Source organism: Canis aureus, chromosome 13 (genome assembly GCF_053574225.1).
Source record: "Canis aureus isolate CA01 chromosome 13, VMU_Caureus_v.1.0, whole genome shotgun sequence".
NCBI lineage: Eukaryota > Metazoa > Chordata > Mammalia > Carnivora > Canidae > Canis > Canis aureus.
The window spans coordinates 66,502,519-66,530,458 of NC_135623.1; the positions used below are offsets into that span (position 1 = coordinate 66,502,519).

The 27,940-nt window shown below is 40.6% G+C and overlaps 1 protein-coding gene and 1 long non-coding RNA gene across 5 annotated transcripts in view; one reads left to right on the forward strand and one right to left on the reverse strand.

Annotated features, from left to right (window-relative positions):
- Nucleotides 1-27,940, reverse strand: part of MARCHF1 (membrane associated ring-CH-type finger 1) — an 800,751-nt gene that overhangs the window by 54,598 nt on the left and 718,213 nt on the right. For all 4 annotated transcript variants that reach the window (XM_077846552.1, XM_077846554.1, XM_077846555.1 and 1 more), the window contains one exon: nucleotides 2,094-2,274. In XM_077846552.1, coding sequence (XP_077702678.1) covers nucleotides 2,094-2,274 — 181 coding nt within the window. The remainder of the gene's footprint in view (nucleotides 1-2,093; nucleotides 2,275-27,940) is intronic.
- On the forward strand, nucleotides 1,630-10,582 carry LOC144282645 (uncharacterized). The gene is made up of 3 exons (XR_013351145.1): nucleotides 1,630-2,035; nucleotides 7,294-7,521; nucleotides 10,092-10,582. It is a non-coding gene; the product is annotated as an uncharacterized LOC144282645 (long non-coding RNA).

Below are 27,940 nucleotides of genomic sequence, written 5' to 3' on the forward strand. Positions count from 1 at the left end.
GTTGAGAAGAAAGGGGTCTCGTAACGGGGTTGGAAATTATTGGGAACGGGATACTAAGAAAGGATCGTAGGTGTGTAGAAAGGATGATTCCACAGAAGCTGAAGGTAGACTCCGGCGTTTCAAGGTCCATATAGCATCGCGTACTGTTTATTATACAAGAATGCGGGTAGGGACAGAGAGTACGGAGAAGAGAAAATCTGAGTATTTTATGGTCCCAGATTGTTGCTCACAAATTGAAATATTACTTTTGACAAAGTTGAAATGAGCATTTTATATAGACGGAAGTTGAAAAAAAAAACCCAATGAGAAATATACAGACGCTATGAAACTATTTGTAGTTCTCCGAGGGACAGGAAGACAAATTTACAGAATCAAAGAGCACAACGTGTCATTTAGCTACTCCAGACACCACGTAGCATCTGTTCAGTGGACGAAGCAAAGGGCAAAGGGCAAGGGTCCAGTTCTGTTTCTGGCATTGATTGCTCTGGGACCTGGAGGAACAGTGTCACCTTTTGTCACTCAAGTTACACCATATGCTAAGAAAAGACCATGCGTAGCCCAGAGGCCGTTCCAACATCAATTCTGACCTCCATAAACCATGTGCACACTTTAAAAATCGAGGCTGTGCAAAAAGCGAGGAATGCTATTCTCCATGATTTACAGAAGTAATGAAGACTTCCAATGGCCGGCAACCAACCAGATTCCTGCTGGAATATTCCTGTTTGCTTGACACCTCTCCTCATCCTGGAGCTCATCATGCTTATGTCTAAGCCATGTTCTTCTCATCCAATTTTTGCTTTGCATTTAATTTAAATGAAAAAGCAGCTCTAGGCAGAATCGTTATTTAAACTGCAGTCTCCGTACTCTCCTTTGGAAATGGAAGCATCCAGTATACGTAAGGCTGCACTTAGGTCGAAAGATAAGCTGCGCCGTAAACCCGGAGCCCAGCTCTAAGGCACGGATTACATCAAGTTCCTGGTCTTCATTGTGTCCTTCACAAGTCGCCCTTTGCTAGCTTTGAGGGAGATGCTAACTATATTGGACTCATATTCTTTTTTTTTTTTTTAAGATTTTATTTATTTATTCATGAGAGACACAGAGGGAGAGAGAGGCAGAGACACAGGCAGGGGGAGAAGCAGGCTCCATGCAGGAACTCAGGGATGTGTGACTCGATCCCGGGACTCCAGGATCACGCCCTGGGCCGAAGGTGGCGTTAAACCGCTGAGCCACCCAGGGATCCCCTGGACTCATATTCTTACTTTCATGCTTTAGAGCAATGTAAGTAAGGAATTTGAAGATTAAGTTTGTAAATAAAAATATACTTTTCGGGGATCCTTTGGGGGGCGCAGCGGTTTGGTGCCTGCCTTCAGCCCAGGGCGCGATCCTGGAGACCCGGGATCAAGTCCCACGTCGGGCTCCCTGCATGGAGCCTGCTTCTCCCTCTGCCTGGGTCTCTGCCTCTCTCTCTCTCTCTCTCTCTAATGAATAAATAAAATCTTTAAAAAATACTTTTCTTTCTCTTATAGCTCGATACACAAGACGGAAAATAACACTTGGTCTATCTACTCCAATTACGCGTGACCTATCACACCAAATTCCCAGATAGAGGCAAACCCAGCAGAGTTCACGTTATGGAAGAAGACGTTCTCTTTTATTACCTCATGTCCCGATTCTCAGGAAATTAGACGAGTTCATATTATTTAAAGTAAAATCCATTGGCCTAACCTTCCAGGGACTTGACCCCGGTCGGTCCAATGCTCTCACCATCCCCATCAATTCAATTACATCAAATTACAAGTATATTTGTGCTCTATACTATATAGAGATGCACACACCAGCACATACCCCCCCCCACACACACACCCTCTTTTTGATTTTGCAGAATGACATAACAATCAGGGGCCCTAGAACATAAAACAAGGATGAAGGATGGTTTGCAAGCACTCTGCTCTTCTGCATACTGAGCCCAACACGAGACCCCCCTCGCCCCACCCAGAGAGAAGCACCCACCGAATGCGACCGGGGAAAGAAACAGGTGAGTACAAGGTGCGTGCAGGCGCTCTCCTTCAGACCAGCTCCTGCGGATACCGTACCTTCCGGAGGGGTTTGAGCTTCGTCTCCATGATGAAGTCATACTTGCAGAGCTCGCAGCAGCGCGTGTCTGAGCTCTTGATCCACTGGTGGAGGCAGGACTGGTGGACAAAGCGCAGGGTGCCTGTGCAGCGACAGGGGGTGATGAGAGGGCTCTCCTCGTCTCCTTCGCAGTGACAGATCCTGGGGAGGACACAGCGGGCAGGATGAGAGCTCCCGGAGGGCATTTCCCACCTGGGGTCCCTCCCTCGCTCGCCCTAGACTGCGTTACAGCTGCACCTGACATGGGGGAGCGTGCGCGAGCCACTGCAGCTTGGTCTAGAACCGAATCCGGGCTCCGTGCAGCTTCCTTCCACCTGCTGCGTACACCCCTGCTACTGGGCCTGAGACACCAGGGCCTGGGGCTGCGCCACCATCTCACCCTTCGCGAAGGCTGTAGCCCCTGCCCGGTCTATGCTTATGCGTCTACAAGCATAAGCTTCATTTCATAAAGAAAAGCTGCAATTTACCAGCTTTGTAAGGAATGTTGGGGTCTGATCTCTTTATTGTTTTATTGTTATGACAGTTCTATAGAAGCACGGTGTGGAGGTGTGGAGTCTGGTGCCCATGGTATCCGACCAACGTAGAGGAATTCTGAAAAATGTAACATGTTACCAAAGGATAATGTGAATGTTGAAAATTTCAGGTTGGAAATATTACAAAGAGGGGTGCCTGGGGGGCTCAGGGGTTAGGCGTCTGCCTTTGGCTCAGGGTGTGACCCTGGGGTCCCGGGATCGATTCCCCCAGGGGGTTCCCCGCAGGGAGCCTGCTTCTCCCTCTGCCTGGGTCTCTGCCTCTCTCCAGGTCTCTGAGGAATCAATAAATAAAATCTCAAAAAAAGGGAAATATTACAAAGATTCCCCTAGGAACATGTACACATATTTGGTCACAATGAATGGCCTAAACTGTCAATAATTATCATTGTTTAAAAGTTAGGAAAAACAAGTCACAAAAATAATTGATTTCATAAAGTTCGAGTATGGTAAACTCTATTGTTTTAAAATGTTAATTATTACGTCTTCTGAAGAATTCAGAGTTCACCTTTATTGAATTGGTATGAATTTGAATGTTATAGATTCACAGTCTATGAAATCTTCATTATTCTCGTCTATAGATTTTTGGAAAGAATTTGCTTTCCTCATTAAATGAGATAAGCTTCTCATACCTAAAGATCTTGAATTCAGATCTTAGCAATTCTATAATTCTTGTGATTTACCCAGCCTATTAGAAATTAATAAATTTGATTAGAAATATTTTTTGAAATCTTTAAAAAAAATATAAATGGCATATATCAAAAAAAATCTATAAATTTACTCTTTCAAGTTGAGCTGCAGCAGCAGCAGCCTTGAAGAATGTTGGAATTGCTGCTCTTTCTTTTTAGATCTATATGCCCTACCCTCCAGGAGCATGGGTTTTAAAGAATAGATTTTTGGGATCCCTGGGTGGCTCAGCGGTTGAGCGTCTGCCTTCGGCTCAGGGTGTGATCCTGGAGTCCCGGGATCAAATTCCTTGTCGGGCTCCCTGCATGGAGCCTGCTTCTCCCTCTGCCTGTGTCTCTGCCTCTCTCCCTCTGTGTCTCCCAGGAATAAATAATTCAAATCTTTAAAAAAATAAATAATGAAAAAAAAAATAAATAATGGAGTTTTGAAACATATTTATGTATCTTAGCTGTCTCCTGAGAGGAAATGAAATGGTTGCTCTAATTGTCAGCGCAGTAAGATACAGGAATTGAAACCAAGCCCTTCCCTAACCTCAAAATAAAGAAGTATGACACAGTACCCTAGTATTTTGAATCTCTTTTTCTTAATTAAAAATAGTCTAATAAAAAAAGAGCACTGACTTCTAAAGTCCTTAGGGTGGGAGTGATGAGATGAGAGCAGAGGGAAGTTCAAAATCAGTCCTCCTTCCTCCCTGGACTGAGGTAGGAAGTAGTAGTGTTAGATGTAGCACCACAGAGGAAAGGCTGACCTGGTGGGAGAAACTAAAAATTATCCAAGAGCCTATATGAAAGCCCAGAATATCTCTCTTGCCAAATGTGCTGGTCCTAGGAATCGGGGCGAGGTGCACTTTGCATGGTACTTAGTGCCAATAGAGTATTGGTTTCGTGATAGGTGTTCAGTAGATGTTTGTTGAGTAAAAGAATTGTTTCATCAACAAACTATAACTTATTATAAGAGGAACCAGTGAGAACAAATCTGGGTTCCTATAGCTTCATTTGATTGTAATATTTATTGGGGCCAGTGAAATGAGAAGTTGATATTTCTTCTCTCCTTGACTCTCTTATCTCTCTGTCTCTACACAAAGATACTCTTTTAGACTAGGAGTCAGCAAACAACGTCCAGTTCTTCCTGCTGCATGATTTTGTAAACAGCGTTTTATGGACTCACACCCCCACACATTTATTCATGTATTGTTTAGAGCTGAGTTTGCACCGTAACTGCAGAATTGAGAGTTGCCGCAAAGATCATCTGGTCACAAAGACCAGCATATTTACTACCTGCCTCTTCACAGGAAACATTTGCTTACTCTTGCCTTAAATGTGGCGATTCTGGGCGCCCGGGTGGCTCAGTCAGTTAAGCGTCGGACTCTGGGTTTCAGCTGGGGACACGAGATTGGCCCCGCCTCTGACTCCTGAGCTCAGTGGGGAGTCTGCTTGTGGTTCTCCTTCTCCCCCTGCCCCCCACCCACATGGGAGTGTGCGTGCACACACCTCTCTCTCTCAAATAAATCAACAAACCTTTAAAAAAAAACGGTGATTCTGGGTTAAAGTGAATATATGAACATTCCCAACAAAAATAAAGCAAAGTTTACAAAATACATCACCCCAACATCTGCAGGTAACAAAAAGTTGAAGTAAAGGTTACACAGAGAAGTCCACAATAAAAACAAAAAGCCTCCCTGGCTTGGCATTGAGACCTGCAGATCCATGAACGGTCTACAGGGAGAGGCCCAACATTTCTCATTTGAACAAGAAAAAGTTGCAATTAATGCCATCTGATAATTTATTACTAAAAAAAGATCACGTCAAATGCTGCACAGCTGCCAAGATGATTCCGAGGCTTTGATTTTTTTATTTTACTGACATGAAAAAAGTAATTTATTCATAAGTAGATTTAAACAAAGACCTTGCTGATTACTGAGTTCAACCTGACCTGAACAGTTTACTGATTGTAGTCCAACTTCCTATGTCTTACAGATTCATTTTCTTAAAATTTCTGCAGAAACTGTTACCTGAAGCACCACCAACAATTTCATTTCTTCATAAAATTAAGGTTATTCCCCAAAGGGAAAAATCAGAAGCTGAGTTCGTTATCATTCCCATTTCACAAGATCTATTTTTACATGATTTTAGCATTTTGATTTTTTTCTAAATCACCCAACTCAACTTGGACCCCGAGTTTGTTTCAAATCATGTGGAGATTGTTCTAAATGAACTTAAGAGCTAAATATCAACTTCGAATATCTCCTAGAAATTAAAAAATAATGTGATGATGCCATTAGGAAAAGAATTAAATGCTTCTTAAGCTGATATATTTCACACTGACCACAATTGCTAAATTATAAACTAGAACACAGTAATAAAAACATAGACATGATTTTTCTAACAGAATAATTGTGTAGAGAAAATAATTTTAATAATAAAATTGCCTGGTAAAATAGTCATAATTTTGATGCATTTTTACCTTATAGGAAGTTGAGGCTTGGGCAATGAGTGATTGTATAAAACTACTGGTGATTGACATTGCTGTCACCTACTGACAAGAATAAGCTGAATTTACAAATTTTATTGGCATTTTACCCTTTTCAATGGGTGCTTACGGTCCAATCAGTATATATATTGAGACTTTTACCATTTATGACTTGAATAAACTTCTACTTCCATGTAACTTTTTAGCTTTCTGTGAAAAGCAGACCACCAAATAGTATTAAGCAAATTAAATTCTGAAGTTGTCTGTGTGTGTGTGTGTGTGTGTGTGTGTGTACGTGTGCACTTAAAGTCCCTTCCTTAACGTTTGAGTTTTAAGAAAAGTAGGTTTTTGTTGGGTTTTGTTTGGGTCTTATGTACCTTAAAATGACCTCCACTGCTTCCCACCCCCTCCCTGGTGGAGGCTTCTTGGCTCTGGTAGGATATATTTTTTTCTATATAAGTTTTTTTTTCTATATAAGTTTTTTAAAAATAATTTATCACTAAAAATAAGTCTTTGTGAGGGTCATAGTGATTATGTAATTTGGGGATTTTTTTCATTCATTGATTCATTCATTCATTCCCATTTTCTTAGTCCTTGCTATATGCAAAGGAAATCAGACAACAGCATCAGCATGTGAGGTGGATTGAGAAGGAGAGGACAGAATCTGGAGGCAGGTACCCCATTTGGACTATTATGATCATCCAGACATTATGAATTTAAAACAATATTGTGACACTGGGGAGGAGACTGGAGACCCTCAACCTGAAGAATGTGTAGAGATGTCCAGAACCTTGTTTGGTTTTCATGTTAGCTGTGGCAACAAAGCCCATTTATGATATGTAACTCCTAAAGGCAGTTGTCCCTGTAGTTGTCAGACAGACTCTTAACTCTCTTTCTCTCTTTTCCCATATTCCATGCCATTCCCCCCCCCCCTTTTCTTTTCTTTTCTTTCTTGCTTTTTTCTTTCTGTAGGCTCTGTGCCCAATTTGGGGCTTGAACTCACAATCTTGAGATCAACAGTTGCAAGCTCTACTGACTGACCCATCCAGGGACCTCCCTTCATTTTTTCCCCCTTTTCTCTTGGCAAGTCTTTCTGATCTATCTCTCCTTGTCCCTGCCTACATTTTTCTCCAAACCCCTCTCCAATTAAATAATCCTTAAGCACAGTAATTATGGATACAGCTATGTTTGTAATGGCTTAATTTGGATGTTAATCTTTACTCAGAACGAATTCTCCTGCTGCAGAGTTGGGCATTCATTCTTAGAATCCACTTTACTAAAAAGGCTAAAAATGATTAGAACCCATGTGGTCCACGTGGAGGCCATATTGAAAGGTCTTAAGCAGTGGATGAGGAGCTAAAGGTCAAGTAAATGAATGAACAGATATAAAATTCTCTCTTCTTGAAAAAATAGAGCTTAGCAGTGAGAGAATAGCAGATTAGAGGAAATTTTATTTTTAATTTATTTTTAACAGGGAAAACCTGGACTTGTTCATAAGCAGAACCAAAGGTGCCACAGAGAGGCGAGTTTAAGAAAAAATAGGCTAGAGAATGCCCCACTGTTAAAAGAAGTTTCTTGAGAAGTCCCCATTTGGAAATGGGGAAAGGAACTATAGCAGAAGAATGTCTTTGGACAAGTGGAAGAAAACACTGGGAAGGTCAACAGATGCCTTTTCCTGTGAACAAGATGTAGAGGGAAAAGGGTAAGTAAAGGAGACCGAGGAGTTGCAGTAGCTTGGTCTGGGTGGGAGGGGGGTGTCTTCCTGTCTTCCGTTATCTAGCAGAGCGTGTGTGTGCTCAACAGATGGCAGGGAGCATGGGGTTACGGCGCTGGAGAGGTTGTGAGTAATTAGGAAAAGCCACTTGGAGAAGGTGATGGGAAATTATCCGAGCATGAATAGAACCATGGAGCGGCAGTGAGGTCCCCGGTGAGATGAGACTGCACACACCTAGGTGGCCGCTGTCAACACTGCCTTGATCAGCAGCGCTCAGCAGTCGGAGAGCAAGCCTACAGCTGTAGCACAACCCAACGTGTCCTGAGATCACCAAGTCAGAAATGGGAAGGACAGAGGAGTGAAGGATTCTGATGCATCAGCGAACACAGTGGGAAGACAGTTAGTCATAAGGTCTACACTCTGAGCCAGGGGGCGAGTGAAGCCATCCTGTGGTTAATGTATCCTGGGGAAAGGGTGAGTTCGAGAGACTGGAAGTTACAACAACCGTGAAGAACTGATGTTGAAAGTGGGATGAAATGGGACCAAGATTGTCTATATGTCATATCCCTCATGGGTGAATTCATATCCTTTCTGTTGTATTTTTTCCCCACATTGTCACAGAAAATTTTTTAAAAAGATTTTATTTATTTATTTGAGAGAGAGAGAGAGAGAGAGTGCAGAGGGGAGGGGCAGAGGGAGATGCAGACTCCCTGCTGAGCAGAGAGCCCCACAAGGGCCTAGATCCCAGGACTCTGGGCAGTCACGTAACTGACTGAGCCACCCAGGGGCCCCATCACAGAAAAAAAAATTAAAAATATGAAGTTACTTGGTGTTTGAGATTCACAAACAAATCAAATCCTGGCTCACATGCTTGCTTTCTGCTCCAGTAAACTGGAGAGGTTCTCAGTTTACTCACGTGTAAATGAAGTTAAAAATACCTCTCAGAGTGTCATGAGGATTAAAGGACATTAAAGAGTGCAGTACCTGGCACGTTATAGGCAATCAAATATTTATTAATTTTGTCGTGGGACTATGGGGTACTACTGCTGTGACTACTGATTTTGTTTTCCCATGCCATTGCTTTCACTGTACTGGGACTAATTGGTTTTGATGGCTACTTTGGTAAACTGGTTAGAGCCCATGCTTGTGAGGCCGAGGTCAGGGATTCCGACTCTGTACAGGTGAGTTAGCTACCGACACCAGTCATCACAGACATGTCTCGAGGAAAGCTAGGTGAGGGAATATATTTAGATCTGTATATTGAGTGGCCTCAGATAAGTTTTCAGACAGTTGCTTTTCTCATCTTTGAAATGTTACATGGCTATTGTAAGGCTCAAATACGATATATGAGAAAATATTACAAAATGTAAACACTACCCTAAGGTAAGGCATTAGGCCAACATATATGTGATCATCACTAAAATCAACAAAACTGCTGCTAGATGATGGATGCAATGCATTGGATGTTTTTATAAAAGCAACTCAAATTTTCATACCTGCATTTCAGTTTGTAGGACTCTGTCATTCTTCACCTCAAAGACCTGTGATGTCACAGATGATCTACCTCAGTCCTACGATTAGTTTTCTGCTAAGCTACCAACACCCTTCTTGAGACAGTCAAGTCTGAAAACGTTTTCTAGTTCATTTTTCCTAATTTTTTTTTTTTGTGTTGTTGGCCAACTCCTCCTTCTTGAGCCTTTTCCCTTTGCGGCTTCTGTGACTACTAGCCCATAAAGTCGGGAAAAGTGGAATTAAAAGGGCATATAAGATGATTGTAGGGATCAAACAGTGGCTCCTTATGGAGCACAGACCAAAGATGTTAGGATTCTGGAGGCTGGGAAGGTGAGAAATGATAGGTGAGATGAAAATATGATATGATTTGGTGGGTGAGACCTCACGGTAAGAGATGACAGGGAAAGAATATAGAATTCAACAGATGCAAATTCATGGCTAAGTCTCTTCTATGAATTCAAAATTATAGGACAAAGGGACACCTTTTAAAATATGAGTATAGGATGTTAACTAGACTTACTGTGATCATTTCACAATATATAAAGATATCAAATCATTGTACACCTGAAACTAATATATGCCAATTATAAAAATAAAAAATAAAATATGAGCACAGTAATTTTGGGACAAATACAGAGAACTACTAACTACCATACTTAACATTTTGGAGGGGGAAAAAAAAGCAAGGAAGGGGAAATTACATGACAGCTGCATTTAGATATGTGAAAAACTATTGTGCGAAATAGCTGGTTTTGTTCTATTCCACAACGAGATCCAATGAGTAGAAGTTAAAGGAAATAAATTTCCCTAAAATACACACACACACACACACACACACACACACACACACACCCAGAGCTTTCCAGAGATGGAATGAGTTACCCCAAGACAGTGCAAATTTCCCATCATTGAAAGTACTCAGCTATAAGTAGGGTATTTGTATGGCAGGCATAGTATAACAGGAGCTTATGCAAGGGTAAATAAATAAGATGACCTCAAATTTCTTTTCTAATGTTGCAATTCTGTTATTTTTTTCTTTCCCACAGATGGATTTCTACCCCCTCCCTCCTGCCACTATTTCTTTGTCATCATTTCCCCTCTGCTTGTCTTGGGGGTTTTGTACTTCAATTTCCAGCATTACTCCTAGACCTGTGGTTTTAAAACACTCATCTCCAAAACCAACCTCTGCCTCTCTACTTGCAAGGAGCTTCAGCTAGTTCTCTAACGCTGGTCAGGAGGTATCCCCAGTAGGACACTTAATCCCTCCGACATCTCACCATCTCTCAAACTAGCTCTTCTTTCCAAATATGCCATTTCAGAAGTATCCCATTCTCAGCTTGCCTTTGTCTTGGAACGTCCATATTCTTTAGACTCAATGTTTTCCATATCTTCTCTCTTTTCCTCCTCACTGCCATCTCCTAGCAGTTTTGAATGATCAACGGACACATGAACTGTCTTTAAGATTTAGCTCTTTTCAAATCACTCTCAAAACATACAGTTATTCAGATTTGAAACTACTGTCGCTCTTCAAGAACTCTCTCAGGAATCAAATAAAATCCAAATTACTTCACCTGGTTGTCCTATGACCTTCCATAATGTGTATTTACTTTACCTCTCCTGCTGTATTTTCCGCTAATTCCCAACATATGGGTATAGTAGCACGGTGCACGATCTAGCACCTGATAAACAGTGAGTTTTGCCACAGGTAAGTTCCTGCCATGCCAACATCTTGATTCCTGTCGGCCTGGAGGCTACGTAAAGGATACTGGGCGTATTGTCCATCGGCCCTTGTTGATTCAAAATGTTACCATGTTCTGCGTGTGCCATGATGTGAAAAAAGTTAGGGAACACTGGTGTGGTTGTGAAAAGTGCAATCAGCCTTAGATACATGGTTCTGCCTCTATCTATGTCAGTTAAAGTACTTGATCTCTTGTGTTTTCAAGTTCTTAATCAATAAAGTAGGAAAATAGCAGTGTCTACACTTCATAGGAATATTAAGATTAAATTAAGTGCTCAATTTAAATAGTATTTTTCAATCAATATTGAGATGGTTATCTCCTCAGCCTATTGCACTCTGGGAATATCTGCCTCTGGGAATTTCATCAAATACGACCTCATACCTGTGATAGTCTCCCTCTGGATCATACCTCATCTAAATTGAAGCTATTCTAAGACCCACACCCTCAAAGAAACAACCTCTGGATCTTCTTTCCCTACTATGCTCCCTCCATTTCTTGGGGTTTCATTGCTCTTAAATCCTATAGTACACAGATCTGGTCTTTGTTTGTTAATTATTTCACCTACGTAGGCTCTGCTATTATGACCTAGAAAAATTGTTGTTTATTAATTTTGGGGGGCAGGATTTTCTTTGTACAGCATGACGCTAAGAGTAGTTTAAGTGAAAAGAGTGTTAAAAAGTCAGGGTAAAGATGGCTAATTACTGGACCAGAAACGGCCTGGGAATGCTATTATTTAAACATGAATGGAGCTCAAAGAGATCAAAAGAGATGGCTTAGTGAGATGATTTGGCAATTCTCAGAACTTGTTACCCAGTACCAGTGCTTTGTTTATGTTTCGGGAAAATTCACTTATAATGAAAGTGAGAAGTGTATGATCCTTACTTATAGGACGCATTCTTTAATTTGCATTTGAGGAACTAAACTGAGGTGAACCAATTTTATATCCTATCAGAGCACCAGAGGAAGTCAGGCAAGTAGAAAGGAGAAGTAACTCTTACTTAATAAGTAGAGAAGAGGGACAGCATTTAATTATTCTCACTAACAGATGTTTCCACCAACTCTTATTGATATAGAATCAGCATACATTTTTGGAATTAAAAAAAAGACCTTATAAATCCAATTTCTAAAATGAAGCAACAAGCTACCGTTCAGCCTGAGATTAAGAACGTCTTGAAAACACTAATTAAAAATACAGTTATGACCTAAGAATAAAAATATTCTACGGAGCTAATACAATTTCTGTAATCATAAGACTGGTCATTCTGAATCTGGTGGACAGTCTTCCTGACATCTACAGATGAGTGACAGTTCTTCACACACAAGTGGTTTTTTAAAGTGTTTTGTATTCTGAAAGGAATATTTTCAACTCAGAAAAACCTTGGTACATAGCACGACTTCCTGAGTTTAATTTCACACCCTAATTTGTCATCACCGACTTGCTCAAAGCCTCAGACCATCTGCACAGAGCTGTAGCGAATGATCAACAACAAAGACAGTGACATAGCAATGTCCCTGGCTCCTGACTTGATCCTGGAGCTGGTACAAAGTTGCAGCTCATCAGCCACATTTTCTTCCCACCAGATATCACGCTGATGCAAAACAGTGGAGAAAGATAATGATCACCTCGCTGAGCCAATCATGGAACCGGGGAGGCCAGTTCTTATTTGAATTTATATTTGAATTTATAGATAGTTTGGTTGTGTGAGCTGCAATGGATTGGGAAGATTCCTTTTATTTTTATTTATTTTTATCTTTTATTTTTTGGTGGGGAGAAAGGGGGGGGGGAGAGAGAATGAGTGGAGGAGGGGCAGAGGGAGAAACAGATTCCTGGCTAAGCAGGGAGGCAGACTAGGACTCCATCCAGGGGCTCTGTGGTCCTGACCCGAGCCAAAGACAGATGCCCAACTGACGGAGCCACCCAGGCACCCTAGGAGGATCCTATTTGAATTGTTCTTCCTGCGGCTGTCATCACCTCTGCTCATGGTTTGATCCTATTGATACCAGGAATTTTAACCCTGATTGGGTTCGAGGATTCACACAAGGACTCCTCTGTCCTGTATAACCTAGAGATTTAGTCTCATAGCGGGCTAGGTCCTCTTTGAGGACTTTCTGGGAAGTTTCCATGGGTTCTTGGAGTATGTCAGAGGCCACCCCCCACCGCCACCCCCACCCCCACCCCATGTACTGGAGCGTAGAGTCCCACGAGTCAGCCCTCAAGTGTATCCAACAACAGAGCAGATCTCTCTCAGCAATCTTGGGGTCACTCAAGCTGTCCAAGTCCTCCAAGTCCGGAGAGACCTAAGGATGAATTCTATCCTTCGGGATAATTCCTCTCCTGTTAACCACCACTTTGCTGCCCTGTCCTTACTCTGCTGGTGAGCTCAGAGTATAACCTACTTCTGGATAAAGGAACTGATTTTCTCCAGCAGTATTTATCTTTCCAGATCCTATGTTATAATTTTGGTGACATACAGGTGAATAAATACATCATGAATGTTGAATGAGTGACCCGATGAACAATTTTCTCCACGTTCTCACACATGTCACAGGCATTCATTTTATATCAGCCTTGAGATCTTTTTGGATTGATTGTAAGACTGATAAAATTAAATTAGAGATACTTCTAAGCAGATATTCTTAAAGTTATCAGCCGTGTGGGTTGCCTGGCGGGACAGGAAAAACTAAAGGACAGATAATATGTACTTATTTGCTTTCTGTGTAGATATAACCAAAGAAATATATTTGGTCAGACACAAAGTAGAGGTTTTGCACATACATAATAACAGGAGTACCAGAAAAATCATTGTAACTTTTTAGACTTTTTCTTTTCTGCTTGTGGAAGAGATTCTTTTTTCTTAATTTATTTTTTTAATAATAAATTTATTTTATATTCGTGTTCAATTTGCCAACATACAGAATAACACCCAGTGCTCATCCCGTCAAGTGCCCCCCTCAGTGCCCGTCACCCATTCACCCCCACCCCCCGCCCTCCTCCCCTCCCACCACCCCTAGTTCGTTTCCCAGAGTTAGCAGAGATTCTTGATTCAAATTGATTTTGTGATAGGCTCCTTTGCAACTGCTAAGTCTCTGAATCCTCATAACCTCACTCTCAACCATGACTTCCTTCCGTTTTTTGGTCCACTCATTAATCTTATCTGGCTGAGCATTACATCAAAGGAATTCTCAAGCTGCCATGGATAATTGACAGAGCAGGTAATTTATTTACAGATAACCAAGAATGCATCGCATGAATTAGAAATATGCTTCTGCATATGAATTCTTCTAAACTGGCGAGTGTGTTTGTGCAATACTGCTGTTTTATGGCAGCTCCAGCCCCTCTGAATGAAGAATGAGTCAGTCTTTATTCATTTATTCACTTCATTCTTCATTTTTAATCATCTCAACAAATAGTTTGTTGTCTATGCACCGTATGAGAGGTTACAGAAGGTGCTGTGATAAAAACAGAGATGAGTAAGTCTCAGTTTTTGCCCTTCGTAGACCTTATTCTCTGCCAGTTTACACATTGGATAAAGGCACAAGTGGCTAGAGTGCAAGTTACAACGATGTGTGCTATATCCAGTGCTATTGTGTGCAAGGGAGGGCAAGATATGTACAGATTAGGGGTGGGGGCAGGGGTCAGAGTCCAGTGGAAGGTGTAGTATAGCTGGTATTGGAATGTGGGGAGAATTTTGGCAGATGCATAAAAATAGGTTAGAAGGAAATATGTCCAAATCTAGCCAGGTAGTTAAGTTTAAGTTAGAATAGTTTTCTCTGTTTTTAATTTTCTTTACAATAATCACAACTATTATAGCATCACTAAAGACACATGAGAATAACAAACATGACAAGGTTGGATAGGATCATAGGGAGATGTCACGCTGAGAACTAAAGCAAGATTACGGAGAGCCTAAAATGCATTTCCTTCATCCAGTGTCAACATCAACAACCACACACACAGAGGCACACACATAAAAAGCCTTAAGCGTATTCAGCTGGAGTGGAAACTCACTAAAAAATGTGAGTAAGAAAGTAAGATTATTGGCTGTGTCACCTCAGAGATCTGAAAGAAAAAGAAGGGAATATGGTAATAGTCAAAATCAGTAGTAGTAAGCACAGGAGCCAGAGTAATAGTTGGGAGAATGGAAAGAGAGAGCACGAGAGGCTGTATAAGCAAAGTTGGAGAAACTTGACTGATCAGTAAGGGAGGTGGGGATGAGCTGTGGGACAAAGGCAGTAAGGGACACACTCACTGACTTCAGGGCTTTAATTAAAGCTTCTCCGTACAGATGCTCAAGATCAACCTATCTTCAGGGCCTCTGAGCATTTGTTTGTCACTACAGGTACCACTTAGAAGCCATCATGTTTGTGATTTAATTTTTAACTTAAGTTACATTGTATGGGAAGGTCATTCTGAAAAACAGAAAGAAGTAGTTTCACACTTTCCCATATATTCTACTATCTTGGATTAGAGATATTTCGATGAATAATAATATTTGAAGGACATTTTTTCCAAATAGCAGTTGAATTGCCAATAACAAATAATTATTTCAAATAGTAATTGTATTTGCAATATAGTTTTCCACCTAGCAGTAGAGTGACAAATAGATAATTAATGATGTGGTTCCTTACTTCCTGTCTCTAATTCATATTTTCCTTGTGCGTAGTATGTCCAGAAGGGTTCTCATACCACTTCATTGTTCCAACCATTTGCTTCTCAATCATAGAACAGAAAGCACAATTTTGTGGACCCAAATTAAGATCCACATGCTTAATCAGTTAAACATCTGATTTCAGCTCAGGTCATGATCCCAGTCCTAGGATAGAGCCCCACGTCAGGGTCTCTTCTCAGTGGGAGCCTGCTTCTCCCTCTCCCTCTGCCTACTGCTCCCCCCCTGCTTGTGCTCACTCTCTGTCAAATAAATAAATAAAATCTAAAAAAAAATAAAGTGCTTTATAAAAATAAATCATAAAATTTTTATTTATTCAGAATCTTGACAGATTTTCCAGTTAGACAAGGGAGCAGCAAGCAGAGGGAGAGGGAGAAGCAGGCTCCCCACTGAATGGGGAGCCGGATGCTGGGCTCGATTCCAGGCCCCTGCAATCATGATCTGAGCCAAGGTAGATACTTAACCTACTGAGCCACTCAGGTGTCCCCCAAAATAATTTTTTTTCCGAAATTTATGTGTATGAACTTTATACCTTGTCATTAACAGAAATAACTGAAAACATAGTATAATCCTATTAAAAATTATATGCATAAAAATAGGTTAGAAGGAAATATATCCAAATCTAGCAATTATCTAGCCAGGTAATTAAGTTTAAATTAGAATAGTTTTCTCTGTTTTTAATTTTCATTACAATAACCACAACTACTATAGCATCACTAAAAGACATATGAGAATAAACAAAAATTACAAAGATTTAAGAATAATTTTCCAATTCTACTTCATTTGCTTTTTTTCGTTCTTTAGTAAGTTAACCAATCCATGGATGCTGGATAGATTTAAACATTTGAACAATTCAGAAAAGTGCTACGTCTTATTATTAGTACATGTGAATCGCTTTCCTGCTGTCTTCACGTCCAGCTTCAGGAGCAGGCCTCTTCCCCCACTTTGTCTTGTAAAAAGCTTAAAAATCACATTAAGGCTTTTATTTTTAATTCCAGTGTGGTTAACACACAGTGTTATATTAGTTTCAGGTGTGCAATATAGTGATTCCTCAACACTCCTGTGCATCACTCAGTGCTCATAGTGATAAGTGTGTCCCTAATCTCCCTCACCATTTCACTCATCCGCCCATCCAACCTCCCCTCTGGCGACCATCAGTTTGTTCTCTACAGTGAAGAGTCTGTTTCTTGGTTTGTCTCTCTCCAGGAGCAGCCCTTGTAACATTTTGGTTATGTAGGAACCAAAGGATTTGCACTTACTGTCATTTTACTGTAATGAAAATACAAACTTGCAGGTGTTAACCCTGTCACTGAACATCTGCTGCCTCTACCCAATGCACTTATTCATTGGAAGGACAGAAAGTGCTAAGAATAGTTTGTGCCCCACCTCCACCCCACACATACACGCCAACACCATGGATATCTTGTATTATCGAAATTCTAAGTGTATAAAACATGATACTTCACATGGCTAGAGGAGACATCTATGATCTACACAAGCGTGTGTATTCACACATTCCATTCTGGGATATGATGGTTCCGCTTCAGTTCCTACAGCTGAAGAGGTCTCTCCTCCTGCATCATCAGCATTTCCACCTGCCTGGTTGTGGCTGTGTTCGCATGTGGATGTGTTTCAATTTTTCTCAGTACTCATCACTGTCCATTGAGTCTTCCTCAGTGCTTGGCCTCATTTTGTATTCCTGTAATTTCGTCACCTTTTGATCTTCCTTCTTTTTGAACAGCATTTTTCACTATGAAATAATCTAACTGATAAATTGATATCATTTTTCCTCCGCACTCAGTATAAATGAATTTCATTAATTATGTACACCAGATGCAATCATTTCACATCCCCCCTCCCTCTTTGCCTTTTCAAATGTCTGTGAAGCAGTTGTCTTTATTTGAAGACAAAAACAATACAAAAAAAGCTAAATGGATGACTTTACTCATGGAGCTTGATGAAAGGTATAGTAGAACTTTCTTCATGCATAAACTATGAAAGTGAAAAATGCAATTGCAAAAATGCAAGTGCAACAGTAAAAACCTCAAGTATGATGTTCCACTAAACATGATGTGAGATAAATAAAATAAAGAGTATATAGCTGTCATGACTAACTCCCAGTTTATTTTGGTTTTTGATGATTTATGGCTGATACATAACATGAAACAACAGTAACATTCCTCTGCTTTCTTGATATTGATGGAAATGGTATCGTTTTTTTCTTTGATGCATAGAGCATGAAAGAAGGTAAAATTTTGGGCTTAATATTTTAAAAACCTCTTGACAGTTACTGTAAGGAAAGTTGCTTTTTTATTTTTAAATTATATTTTAATTTTCAAACAGTTATTTAATGTGGCTATTCTCTAAAGAAGTACATGCTGAAGGGACCCTGGGTGGCTCAGTCAGTTAAGTATCTGACTCTTGATTTCAGCTCAGGGCATGACCTCAGGGCCGTAAGATCGAGCCCCATGCTGTGTTCTATGCTGGGAATGGAGTCTGCGTAAGATTCTCTTTCTCAAAAAAAAAAAAATTATATTAGTGAGCCACAGAGATTGCTGATTTCTGTACTTGATCCCTTAAGGGCATTTGACAAAAAGTAAAGAGATGAAATAGTTCCAAATGGAGCCAAAATAGCCCATCTACATTATTCAGCGTCTCACTAATGATAAACATATTGACAGTCTGCGTGCAAACTCACCACTGGCAAAGGCATGAAGAGGCTACAAAACCTAAACACATTTGTGAGCCTTACTTTTTCACAGAGTGGAATTTGGGCTGAGATGTCTTCCCAAGGGATGCTGAAGGATATGGCTGTGAGGTCAGGTGGGAAATGGATACCAATGCTCTTTCAATCGGGTGGCATCAACCTATGGTTACACTTGGTCACAGTAGCTCAGTGTTTGGGAAGGTGTGCGGAGGCTCTTAAGCAAATTTCAGATAATTTTATCCCAAACTGTTCTCTACTACACTGTATGTAGATCATGCAAAATGATAGAAAATACGTAAGTCATGACTTTTATGTTACATCTTTGTATTTCTTATAAAGCCAACAGGCTTTTGCAATAGCACATTTTATTTAAGACTAAAATGAAAACGAAACAGACCAAAATAAAACCAAGCATGATATAATCTTAAAAAATCATTCTTGGAAGAATGTTCAAGTTATTATATGTCATGGGAAATTAATTCCCTCTGGTTACACCAGCGAGAATTGATCTTGAGCTATTTATCAAGAAAAAAGTGCAGGCTGCCAGTGGATACAGATATTTGCTTCTATGACATTTCTTTTCCCATAAATACTGGCTGTCTTAGAGTTTTGGAGTTTGCAGAAGCCATCCTTTTAAGCACTTATCCTAACACAGCTCTTCAGTTGCATGATAGGACTTTAACCCTGTCCTGTGCCAGCACTCGGTCATTAAAGGAAGTGGCCTTCCGCGGAACATGTTCATTATTACCTGGGACATCATCCACTAAATTGAAATGTTCTCATTATGATTATGATAGAAATTTTGCTTAGTCATTCCTCATTACTAATAGAAGATGTGTCTCATCTGAAACCTGTTTCAGATTTCACGTGACACATGTTCCTGGCTTCAGGTGAAATATGTTCCTGGTTTCACATGAAACCTGTTCCTTTGCTTTGGCCACTGTGCTATGAAAATTAAATTTGTAGTAAATTTCCATATAAGCATTTTTGCAGATGTAGTATTCTTCTACCCTTATTTTCGTGTGTCCTGATTTTTCTTAATTTTCTAGTTTATCCTTTTGGAGTGTGTGTGTACATTCATGCACATGTGTAAATGTGTATAGACACACTTATATATATGTGTACATTTACATATACGCACACATATATCAATATATATACAGTATGTCAAGTCATTGAAGAAAGAAATAGAAAATCATCAAACATAAATCATCTCCTCTATTTATGTTGGGCGTTGCTTTCCCTCATGTGCATACGTGCACCAGGCTCCGTTTCCTCATACTTCCTAACTCCCTGTATTTACCCATTGCAACATAAACACCCTGTATTACAACTGCCTGTTTTCTCATCTGTAGCTTCTACTTCAGCGGTGGTCAAACGTTAGCATGCGTTGGACTCTCACAGAGGTCCAGTTAAACTAGACAGCTGGGACTTGCTCCCAGTTTCTGGTTCAACAGGGTTGAATCTGGGTTGGGATCCAATAATTTGCATTTTAACAAGTTCCCATGTGATTTTCGTGCTACTGGTGCACAGACTATACTCTGAGAACCATGGATTTAGTAGTTTGTTGGTTTGCTTTTCGTACAGTATCATTTGGAAGTGAACTGCAATTAGATGAGAAATTTGAGGTTTGATCCAAAATGAAAGCTGTAAAAAGCCACTACATCTTCTGTTTCCACCAATCAACTTGTCAAGTTTGAGAACTACTATCCCAAATGGTTTTAGGAGCTGAAAAGAAAGAATCTGTACCAGTTGTTCACCCCCAGGCTTCATTTTAGTGTTTCCAGGTTATAGAAGTGCTGCCAAGTGGACCTCCTGCCCAAAGCATGGTTCTTGCAATATGTGTATCTTCTGGGCATCGATCTGTACACTTGAGATTAGGCTAACAAATCAGTGATTCTCAGGCCCTGTCCGCTCATTAAAATAATCTGGGATGCTTTTAGAAACGTGCTGTGTTGAGACATCACTTCCCGGAGGATCTGGATGGGGTCCTTGCAGGAACATTTTGTTGCTGTTGTTTTTTAAAGCTTCCCTGGTGAGTCTAATATGCAGCCCGGATCGAGAACCACTGGGTGAAATGATCTCTCTGGGTTTGTCTAGTTCCAACTGATAGAATTTTGAGGCTTTCAAATGTTGATTGGAATCAAGACTCCTCTAATGCATGGAACACTCTGGCAGTGCCTATGACTTCTATTTCACTCTAGTTACTTATTTTTCTTCCTTTATTTCTTCCAGTGTTACTATCTCAGAGTATGGCAAAACATTTTAATTTGACTGTGCCCTCTGAGAGTTGTGAGCTAGCTCAGATCAAAATACCTTTAAAATCAAGACATCAGAATTTACTAAGGTGGGGCTCAGAGGGGCCAGATAAGAACAAAGGGGTACAAGGAAGGCAGAAAATAGGAAGGTTTCATGATCACTTGTTAGATCACCATGAAGGAAAGAAGAAAGTTTGCAGCATAATATCTAAAGTAAAATCCAGCTTTAAGAAGCTTTCCAAACACAGGATCTCCTGTATTATGGCATCTTCAGTTCTGCATAAACCTGGAAGGGAGTGAAGGGGAACTAACAGACCTCGCCAGTCCCCCTTGTATCTAACAGAGGAGGCAAGGAGAACATCAGGCTGAGTTTAAGGCTGTCAGAGTGCTATGAACAAAAGATGACTCACCCAGGCTGCTCCAGGGGCATTTTAATGTCTGAACCCAATTAGACAGTGGTGTTTAAATTTGCCTATGTCTGAGGATGACTGCAGAAGATTTGAAATGAATGTGTAACTACTCTGCAATGGTTATAAGGAAGATGAGAACCTAAACATGGTAATTGGAAATGGAGGAAATGTTCACACTATAAATAAATTCTCAGATATAAATTATGATTTGGTAGCAACAAGCACTGTACCCAGTATTCATCGGTTTATATATAGTGCTCATTTTCTGTTTGCATATATATATGTGTGTGTGTTTATATATGTGTAAAAATGAATTTGTATAAGTGAGAGAAGACAGAGGGTACTATTCTTTTTCTTCTTCTTTTCTTTTTTTTTTTTGACACAGAGAAGAAATTTCACATCGCCAGACAGATATAAGTTCATTAAAGAAGGTACATAGTTCAAAATAATTGTAATCCTGAACACATATTGTTCTTAAATTAAGAAGAAGATAAATTCTACCTAATTGGTATTTTTTCTTATTCAGTATTTTGCACTTCGGTATAATTGAGTATTTGACAAACTTAGAAATGAACAAACAAGAGATAAATGTAGTATAGTTTAAACAGCTTTATAATATGTAAATACTGATTTACATGTCTGAAGGAGCACCATATGTCTGTTTTTGCCTGAAGTTTCCTGAGGTTGGAAAATGCCTACATATCTTCAAATCTACTTGAAGATGGCTTTATAGGTAGAGAAATGTCCATTTTTTCTCGTTTTTCCTCTCTAAAAGCACAACTTGTTAAATAATTGGCCTACAGAATACATGCTATTTCCAAAAATCAGAGTGACCCATTTACCTAAATTAGAAGACCATTAATCAATCCACTTGGTTTTTGATAATCCATTAGTCAAGGCAATCAGTATTATTGATGACACTGTCATTCTACTCCTGGACAGATTATCCCCCAAATCGAGAACAATGAAGACAAAAAGTCTTGCTAAGAACAAGGCATGTCTTTGGAAGATATAGGTTTAAAAAAAGCTATAAAATGCCATTTTTGTAAGCCTTTCAAGTTATTTTCTCATAAATGTCATGTGTGTGTATAACTATCAGTGCCTTAGTTCATCACATTTGTTCATTGAAAATATGAATTACTTGGATAAATGCTGAAAGACTATGTGAAATCACACTATACACTGATAACATTAGAATGTGGTGCTAGTTAAGATTTTCTTTGTTGAAGAACCCTTTACTCCATAGAATAAAGAGCATAGTGTATAATCTGAACTTTTGCTGAGGACTGCAATAAACGTAATTATTCATTTCAAAGAAAGAAATTAGGTCTACAACACTATCATATTAGTAATGCATATATTCGCATTTTTCTCATTTTTCGATCACATAGACAAAGAAAGAGCCATTTTATCTTTTCCAAGTTTGACGCCTCCCAGTAGAGAGAAAGCAAGACTTGAAAGTGAGACCCTGTGACTCTACGTTGAGTAATCCCAACTAATTCACCCGTGACAGGTTACCAACGGTGTTCATATCCATATTTCCTACCAACTCAGCTGTTATTAAAATGAACAGGAGAAAGATGATTATTACTTCCTATAAGACTCAGCAAAACAAAGGCAAAGCCTAAGGAAAAGAATAAATTTATGAACTTTCTTAAGAGTCTGTCGCCTCTTGGAAATAAATGATTCTTATTAGGAGACCTTTCTCACCTGAATACTGAAAACTCTGCGCAGCTGATCTTTTGCTCATAGAATGGACTTTGGACAATAGAATATCAGTCTCATCTTTGTACATAAAAAGTAACAGAAGGAATTAGCAGAATACTGTAAAAATTTTTTAAAAATCCGTTACTGAGTGAATATAAATCTAGGACTAATAGGTAGAAAATAGAAGGACACAGGCCTAGAAAGAATGTTTTCACAATTAGAGATATTAAAAAGAGACTGTCCCAGGAAACTGAATGTCCAAGGGAGAAAAAGATGATGGTGTGTGCTGATGTTCCAAGGGTCTTCAAAGATCAGACTGGAGAGTGAACTAGATGATCTAGGAATCTACGAACCCAGTCTTCCCGTTGCTGTAATACTTATCTAAAGTGTTAAGGTAAAAAGAAGTATTTTTTTTCCCTCTAAATAAATATGGAGAGCAAACCAACTAACTGAAATGTTATTTTACTTTAAAAATCTTATTTGTAGAGCATATTATCTCAGTTTTTAAATTTCAAATATATCTAGAGATATATGGAGAAACATATATAAAGCTGTGCTAAGTGTGAAATCTAGATGTTTCATGATGCCACTCCCTTAGGTCCAAGTTCAATTGCCTTCTTTATGACGTACTGCAGAACTAAGTTACGCTTCCTACCATCTGTGGCCACATGAACTCATAGTTATGGACCTCAACAGGACTTCTAACAATGCTTTTCCACCTTGCTGTGCTTAGCACTGCCACACTTAGCAAAAATATAAGGGATACCCAGTTAAATTTGAATTTCAGATAAACAATAAATACTTTTTTTAGTATGTGTATGTCCCACTGAAAAATTATTTGTTGTGATCTGAAATTTTACCCAGATTTCTAAATCAGAAACTTGAAATCAGATACATATGTAAAAGTTATCGTCAAATCCTGTTTGATTTGTTTACTTTCATAATACTTTAAAAATCCATCTACTTCTTTTTTTTAGCTACTATTTTAAAAAAAGATTTATTTATTTATTTGAGTGAGAGAAAGAGTGCATGAGCGCAGGAGAGCAAGAAGGCGGGGGGCTGGGGTGCAGAGAGAGAATCTTCAAGAAGATTCCCCATAGAGCATGGAGCCCCACATGAGATGCCATCCCAGGACCCATGAGATCTTGACCTGAGCCAAACCCAAGAGTAGGAAGCTTAACGGAATGAGCCACCCAGGTGCCCCACTGTCTACTTTTCTTATTCTCACAGCCACCACCAGCTCTGGGGCAGCTGTGTCTTTCTAATTGGTTTCCTTTTCCTTCAGTCTTGGCCTCTCCAATCTGTTTTCCAAAAGCAGCTTGAGTGGTCTTCCGGAGTACTCAGGAGATAGCGTCATTCTTTTTCCTTAAAAGCATACAGAAATTTACCCTTGACATTAAAACACAGTCCAAACTCCTAACTGTGGTTGGTAAAGAACTCCATGGTTGACTACCATTCCCCTCCTCCTACTTGCTGTGAGGCCACACTCAAATCTTTTTATGCCCGATCTCACTCATCTCTGGGTATTTACCGATGCCATATCCTTTTCCTGGAACAGGTTGTCCTTTCTCTCTGCTCTCTCCTTTGGATTTCTTCTCAATTATTAGTTTCTCAGGGAAACCTGCTTTGTTCTATGAGATGCAATGTGTTCCTTCAGCTTCATTCATGGATTTTTTTTTCTTACATTTGCTTGTTTAATTATTTGTTTTAACAAGTGGAATATAAGTTAATGAGGGATGGGGCCATTGCTGTATTTCCCACTGTATTTCCAGCTTCTAGAACACTCTTTGATACAAAGTAAATTTCCGATAAATAGTTGTTCACTGTGTGAATGAATGAATAAATGACTACAAAGATCCGATGACAAGGATAAGAAGGATCCGTCTTAAACATAATTCTCTTAGGACCTCAGGCCTATTATTAAAAAATTATCTAAATCAATCTTACAAATGCTAGTGCTTTGTCAAAAAGCATGATTGTGTTGCTCTTGGAAAGTGGTTTTCTGCTATGAACATTTTGAGTTTTAGAAATGTTCTCTTCCCATTTCCCCACACCTGGTATAAAGTTATGGCAATTTAAGAATTAAGTCAAAAAACAGATAATTGTTACCATTTTCTCATTTTCCTCCAAAACTTTTCTTAAAAAAATGAGACTGTGCATAAAGAAAGTTATGGCAAAACAATATAAAGTATACCTTCAAACTCACTGTCCAACCCAGACTAGGCTAGAACATCATCAGGAGTTAGTTACTTTTGGGCTCTTCCTCTTTTAAATAAACCATTGGTGGAATTACCCTGTGCCACCCAATTCCCATTCTTCTCCCCCATGGTTTTGCATCTACTCTTTTAGCAACTTCTAATTTTGAAGCCATTCCAAGAATTCTTTTTGGGCAACTGCTACATGTTAGAATTATTCTGAGTACTGTGGAGAGCATGAAATAGGGATAAGACATAATTCGTACTTCAAGGAGCTTAGTCTATAAGAAACAGAGAAGTAACACACATGAAGCTGCTAGAAAATAAGCAAATTCTAAGGAAGTGCTACCGACTACAAAAACTTATGGGAATCCGGAAAAAAAGATCACTGTGCACCAGGATAGTTTTGGAAAAAAGCATTATGAAGAGTATAAAAACGAGATGAATGTTAAAGCATATCTCAGTGTGGGCACTTGGAGAAGAGGAGAAAGACATTGGGAAGGGGGAGAGCTGCTCTGGATGGTAGTTCAGCGCTACTGCTTTGTTTATTTTTTCCAGCTTAGAATTCTTGTCCCACTTTATCTGGGACTGATGCTATTCTTTTTGTTACTGAAATGTCTTTTCCCCAAAGAAAAGTGGGTTCTGGAGGGGTTGCCAACAGTCACATTTAAAACCAGCCTTCCCACCAAAGGACTTGCTTGGTCCAGGCATCCTGCCCAATGCCCCCCCGGAGACCATGATTAGCCCAAGGTTGTGACCTAGGGCAGGCTAATTCTATTCCATCCCTGGAAATGCATGTGTAACTGCTCAAAGAGAACATTTCTCTTTTCTGTTAAGTCATGACTGGTAAAATGTAAGCCTAAAGCTATCTCTGCCCACACTGTCTCTTCCCTCTGCTGTACAGAGGAAGCTTGCCTGCAGTTGAAGAAAGTGAGAACACACAGAGAGGAGAGAGAACCACATTGTTTGAATCTCTGCAGTCTCTGAGGCCATCTGTATACCTGGATTTCCTATGTCTGCGGCCAACTCATCCCCTTCTTGTTTAAGCTCGTTTGAATTGGTTTCAGTCAAATTTAACCCGATAGAAGAGTCCTGACCAAAGCAGGTACTAGGGTACAGGGCGGATGTGGAGAAAGAAGGGGAGTGTAGGGAACGATCAAAATGGGACATTAACAATGAGACAGAGGGCACAGATCAAAAGCAAAACAAACGATGAGATCTGCTTAGAGATTGGACATAACCACTGCAGAAGAAAAAACAGCCCCAAACTGGAAATTCAGGGTATTTGTGAACTCTGTCAGAAATGGGGGTAGTTGTGATGAGGAAGTGGGTTCGAACAGACACAATAGGCAAACCATGACATGGGAGTTCCTGGTAGAGTCGGGGCTTTGTCAGTCTATGGTTTAAGCCAGATGAGCAGCACTTACTGGTACAGCAGTGCGACGAGCTACAAGACAGTAACCTAACTTTGCTTTGTGTCAGCACTCAATAGACTACGACAGAAAATGGTAATTATGCTTCCCAGAGTCATCTTTTCTTATTTATTTATTTATTTATTTATTTATTTATTTATTTATTTATGAGAGAGAGAGAGAGAGAGAGGAAAGCATGAATACATGGGCAGGGGGAGGGACAGAGGGAGAGGGTCTTAAGCAGACTCCGTGCTGAGCGCAGAGTCCAATGCGGGGACTCCATCTCACCACCCTGAGGTCACGACCAGAATCCAAGAGTCGGACGCCCAACTGACTGCACCACCAAGGTGCCCCCCAAACTCATCCTTTCAATTATTTGTGCTTTTGTTCCACTTAAGGCCCAGGAGAAATGTAGCACAGAGCAGTGGTTCTCAAAATGCGGCCCCTTACATCAGCAACATCTCTATCTCCTGCGAACACTTTAGAAATGCAAATTCATGGACTCAGCCCTAGAGAAGGGGATCGGAAACCCTGGGTGGGTCCACTAACCCGTGCTTTAACAAGCCTTGTGGTCTATGCTAACGTCCACTAAGGCCTGAGCTCTGCTGATGTAGAGTTTGTATGTTCTCTCAGTACACCTCAGTTCTCTCACCTCACCTCAGAGGTCAGGTGTGACCTCACCTGGCAGGTGAGGTCACACCGGTCACTTAGTGCTTTCACATCGATTTCACATGGTAAGAATAATTCCCTTAGAAAAACTCATTTTCCCTAAATCTGCTCATTCAAAAATGGCATGTTGAGTACATTCTATCTGCCAGGCCCTGTTCTAGGCACTGTGGACACCAGGAAAAAAATCTGAAACGGTCAATCACAAAAATACCTGCGTGTCGGCAATGAAACATTATGCTACGGGAGTGATTCCCGGGAGGCTTGAGTGGTGAGCATCATGAAGGGGTCCCCAAGGAGACTGCATTTCATCCAAGAAAGAATGACTAAGAGTTAGTCTGGGGAAGAGAAGAGACAGCACGATGACTTCAGTCTCCTGTGCGTCGTAATGAGAGAAACCTTCTCTGAAGAAGGCTTTGGTGAGGGTGGGAAAGCAGGTACGGTGCCCACTTGGGAGCAAATGGCAGGAACAGCAAAGGAGGAAGGGCTCCGGAGCTTCTGCTTTGTGGTCGCGGCCGAGGCTGGCTCTGCCCGCGCGTGTCCCACCAGCAGGCGTGCAAGTTCACAGGCAGCTGCTGCTTCTCTCACGGGGGACCCCGGGCCGAGGCTGTGTCCCTCCGAAGGCCTTTCTCCTCTGCACCGTCTCATTTAGAGATTTCGCTCGCTCCCCAGTCACCATGGTCAGCTGCCTGAGAATGACCCCATCTCCCTGGCTTCGAGAAGATTCCCATCATCAGTGTCTTTGGGCTGCTGCCCTGGGCCAAGGCGTCACGTTAATAACAATTGCAAATACGCGATTGTTTAGTGTCCGTCTGTGTCTAGTTCACTAATGCTTGCAAAATTACACAGCACCGGCTGTGGCTGCTCCCCTGCCTTTTGGTGACACGTCTCATACCGCGTGCGGGACAGCTGACCCTGCAAGGCCACTGCCACCACACACGGCCTGCCCGTAATTGAACTCATCGTGTCTTCCCCAAACCGCCTCCCCTGCCCTCTTCTGCCTTTGTCAGTGACAGCGACATTTACTGTCCCCCGAGTTCCAAGGTTTGGAGTCACCCTGGACCCCCTTGTCTTATGCTCTCACCAATGCAAGCACCAAGATTGCTTCCGGTCGCGGGGGAGGGGGGTGGAATG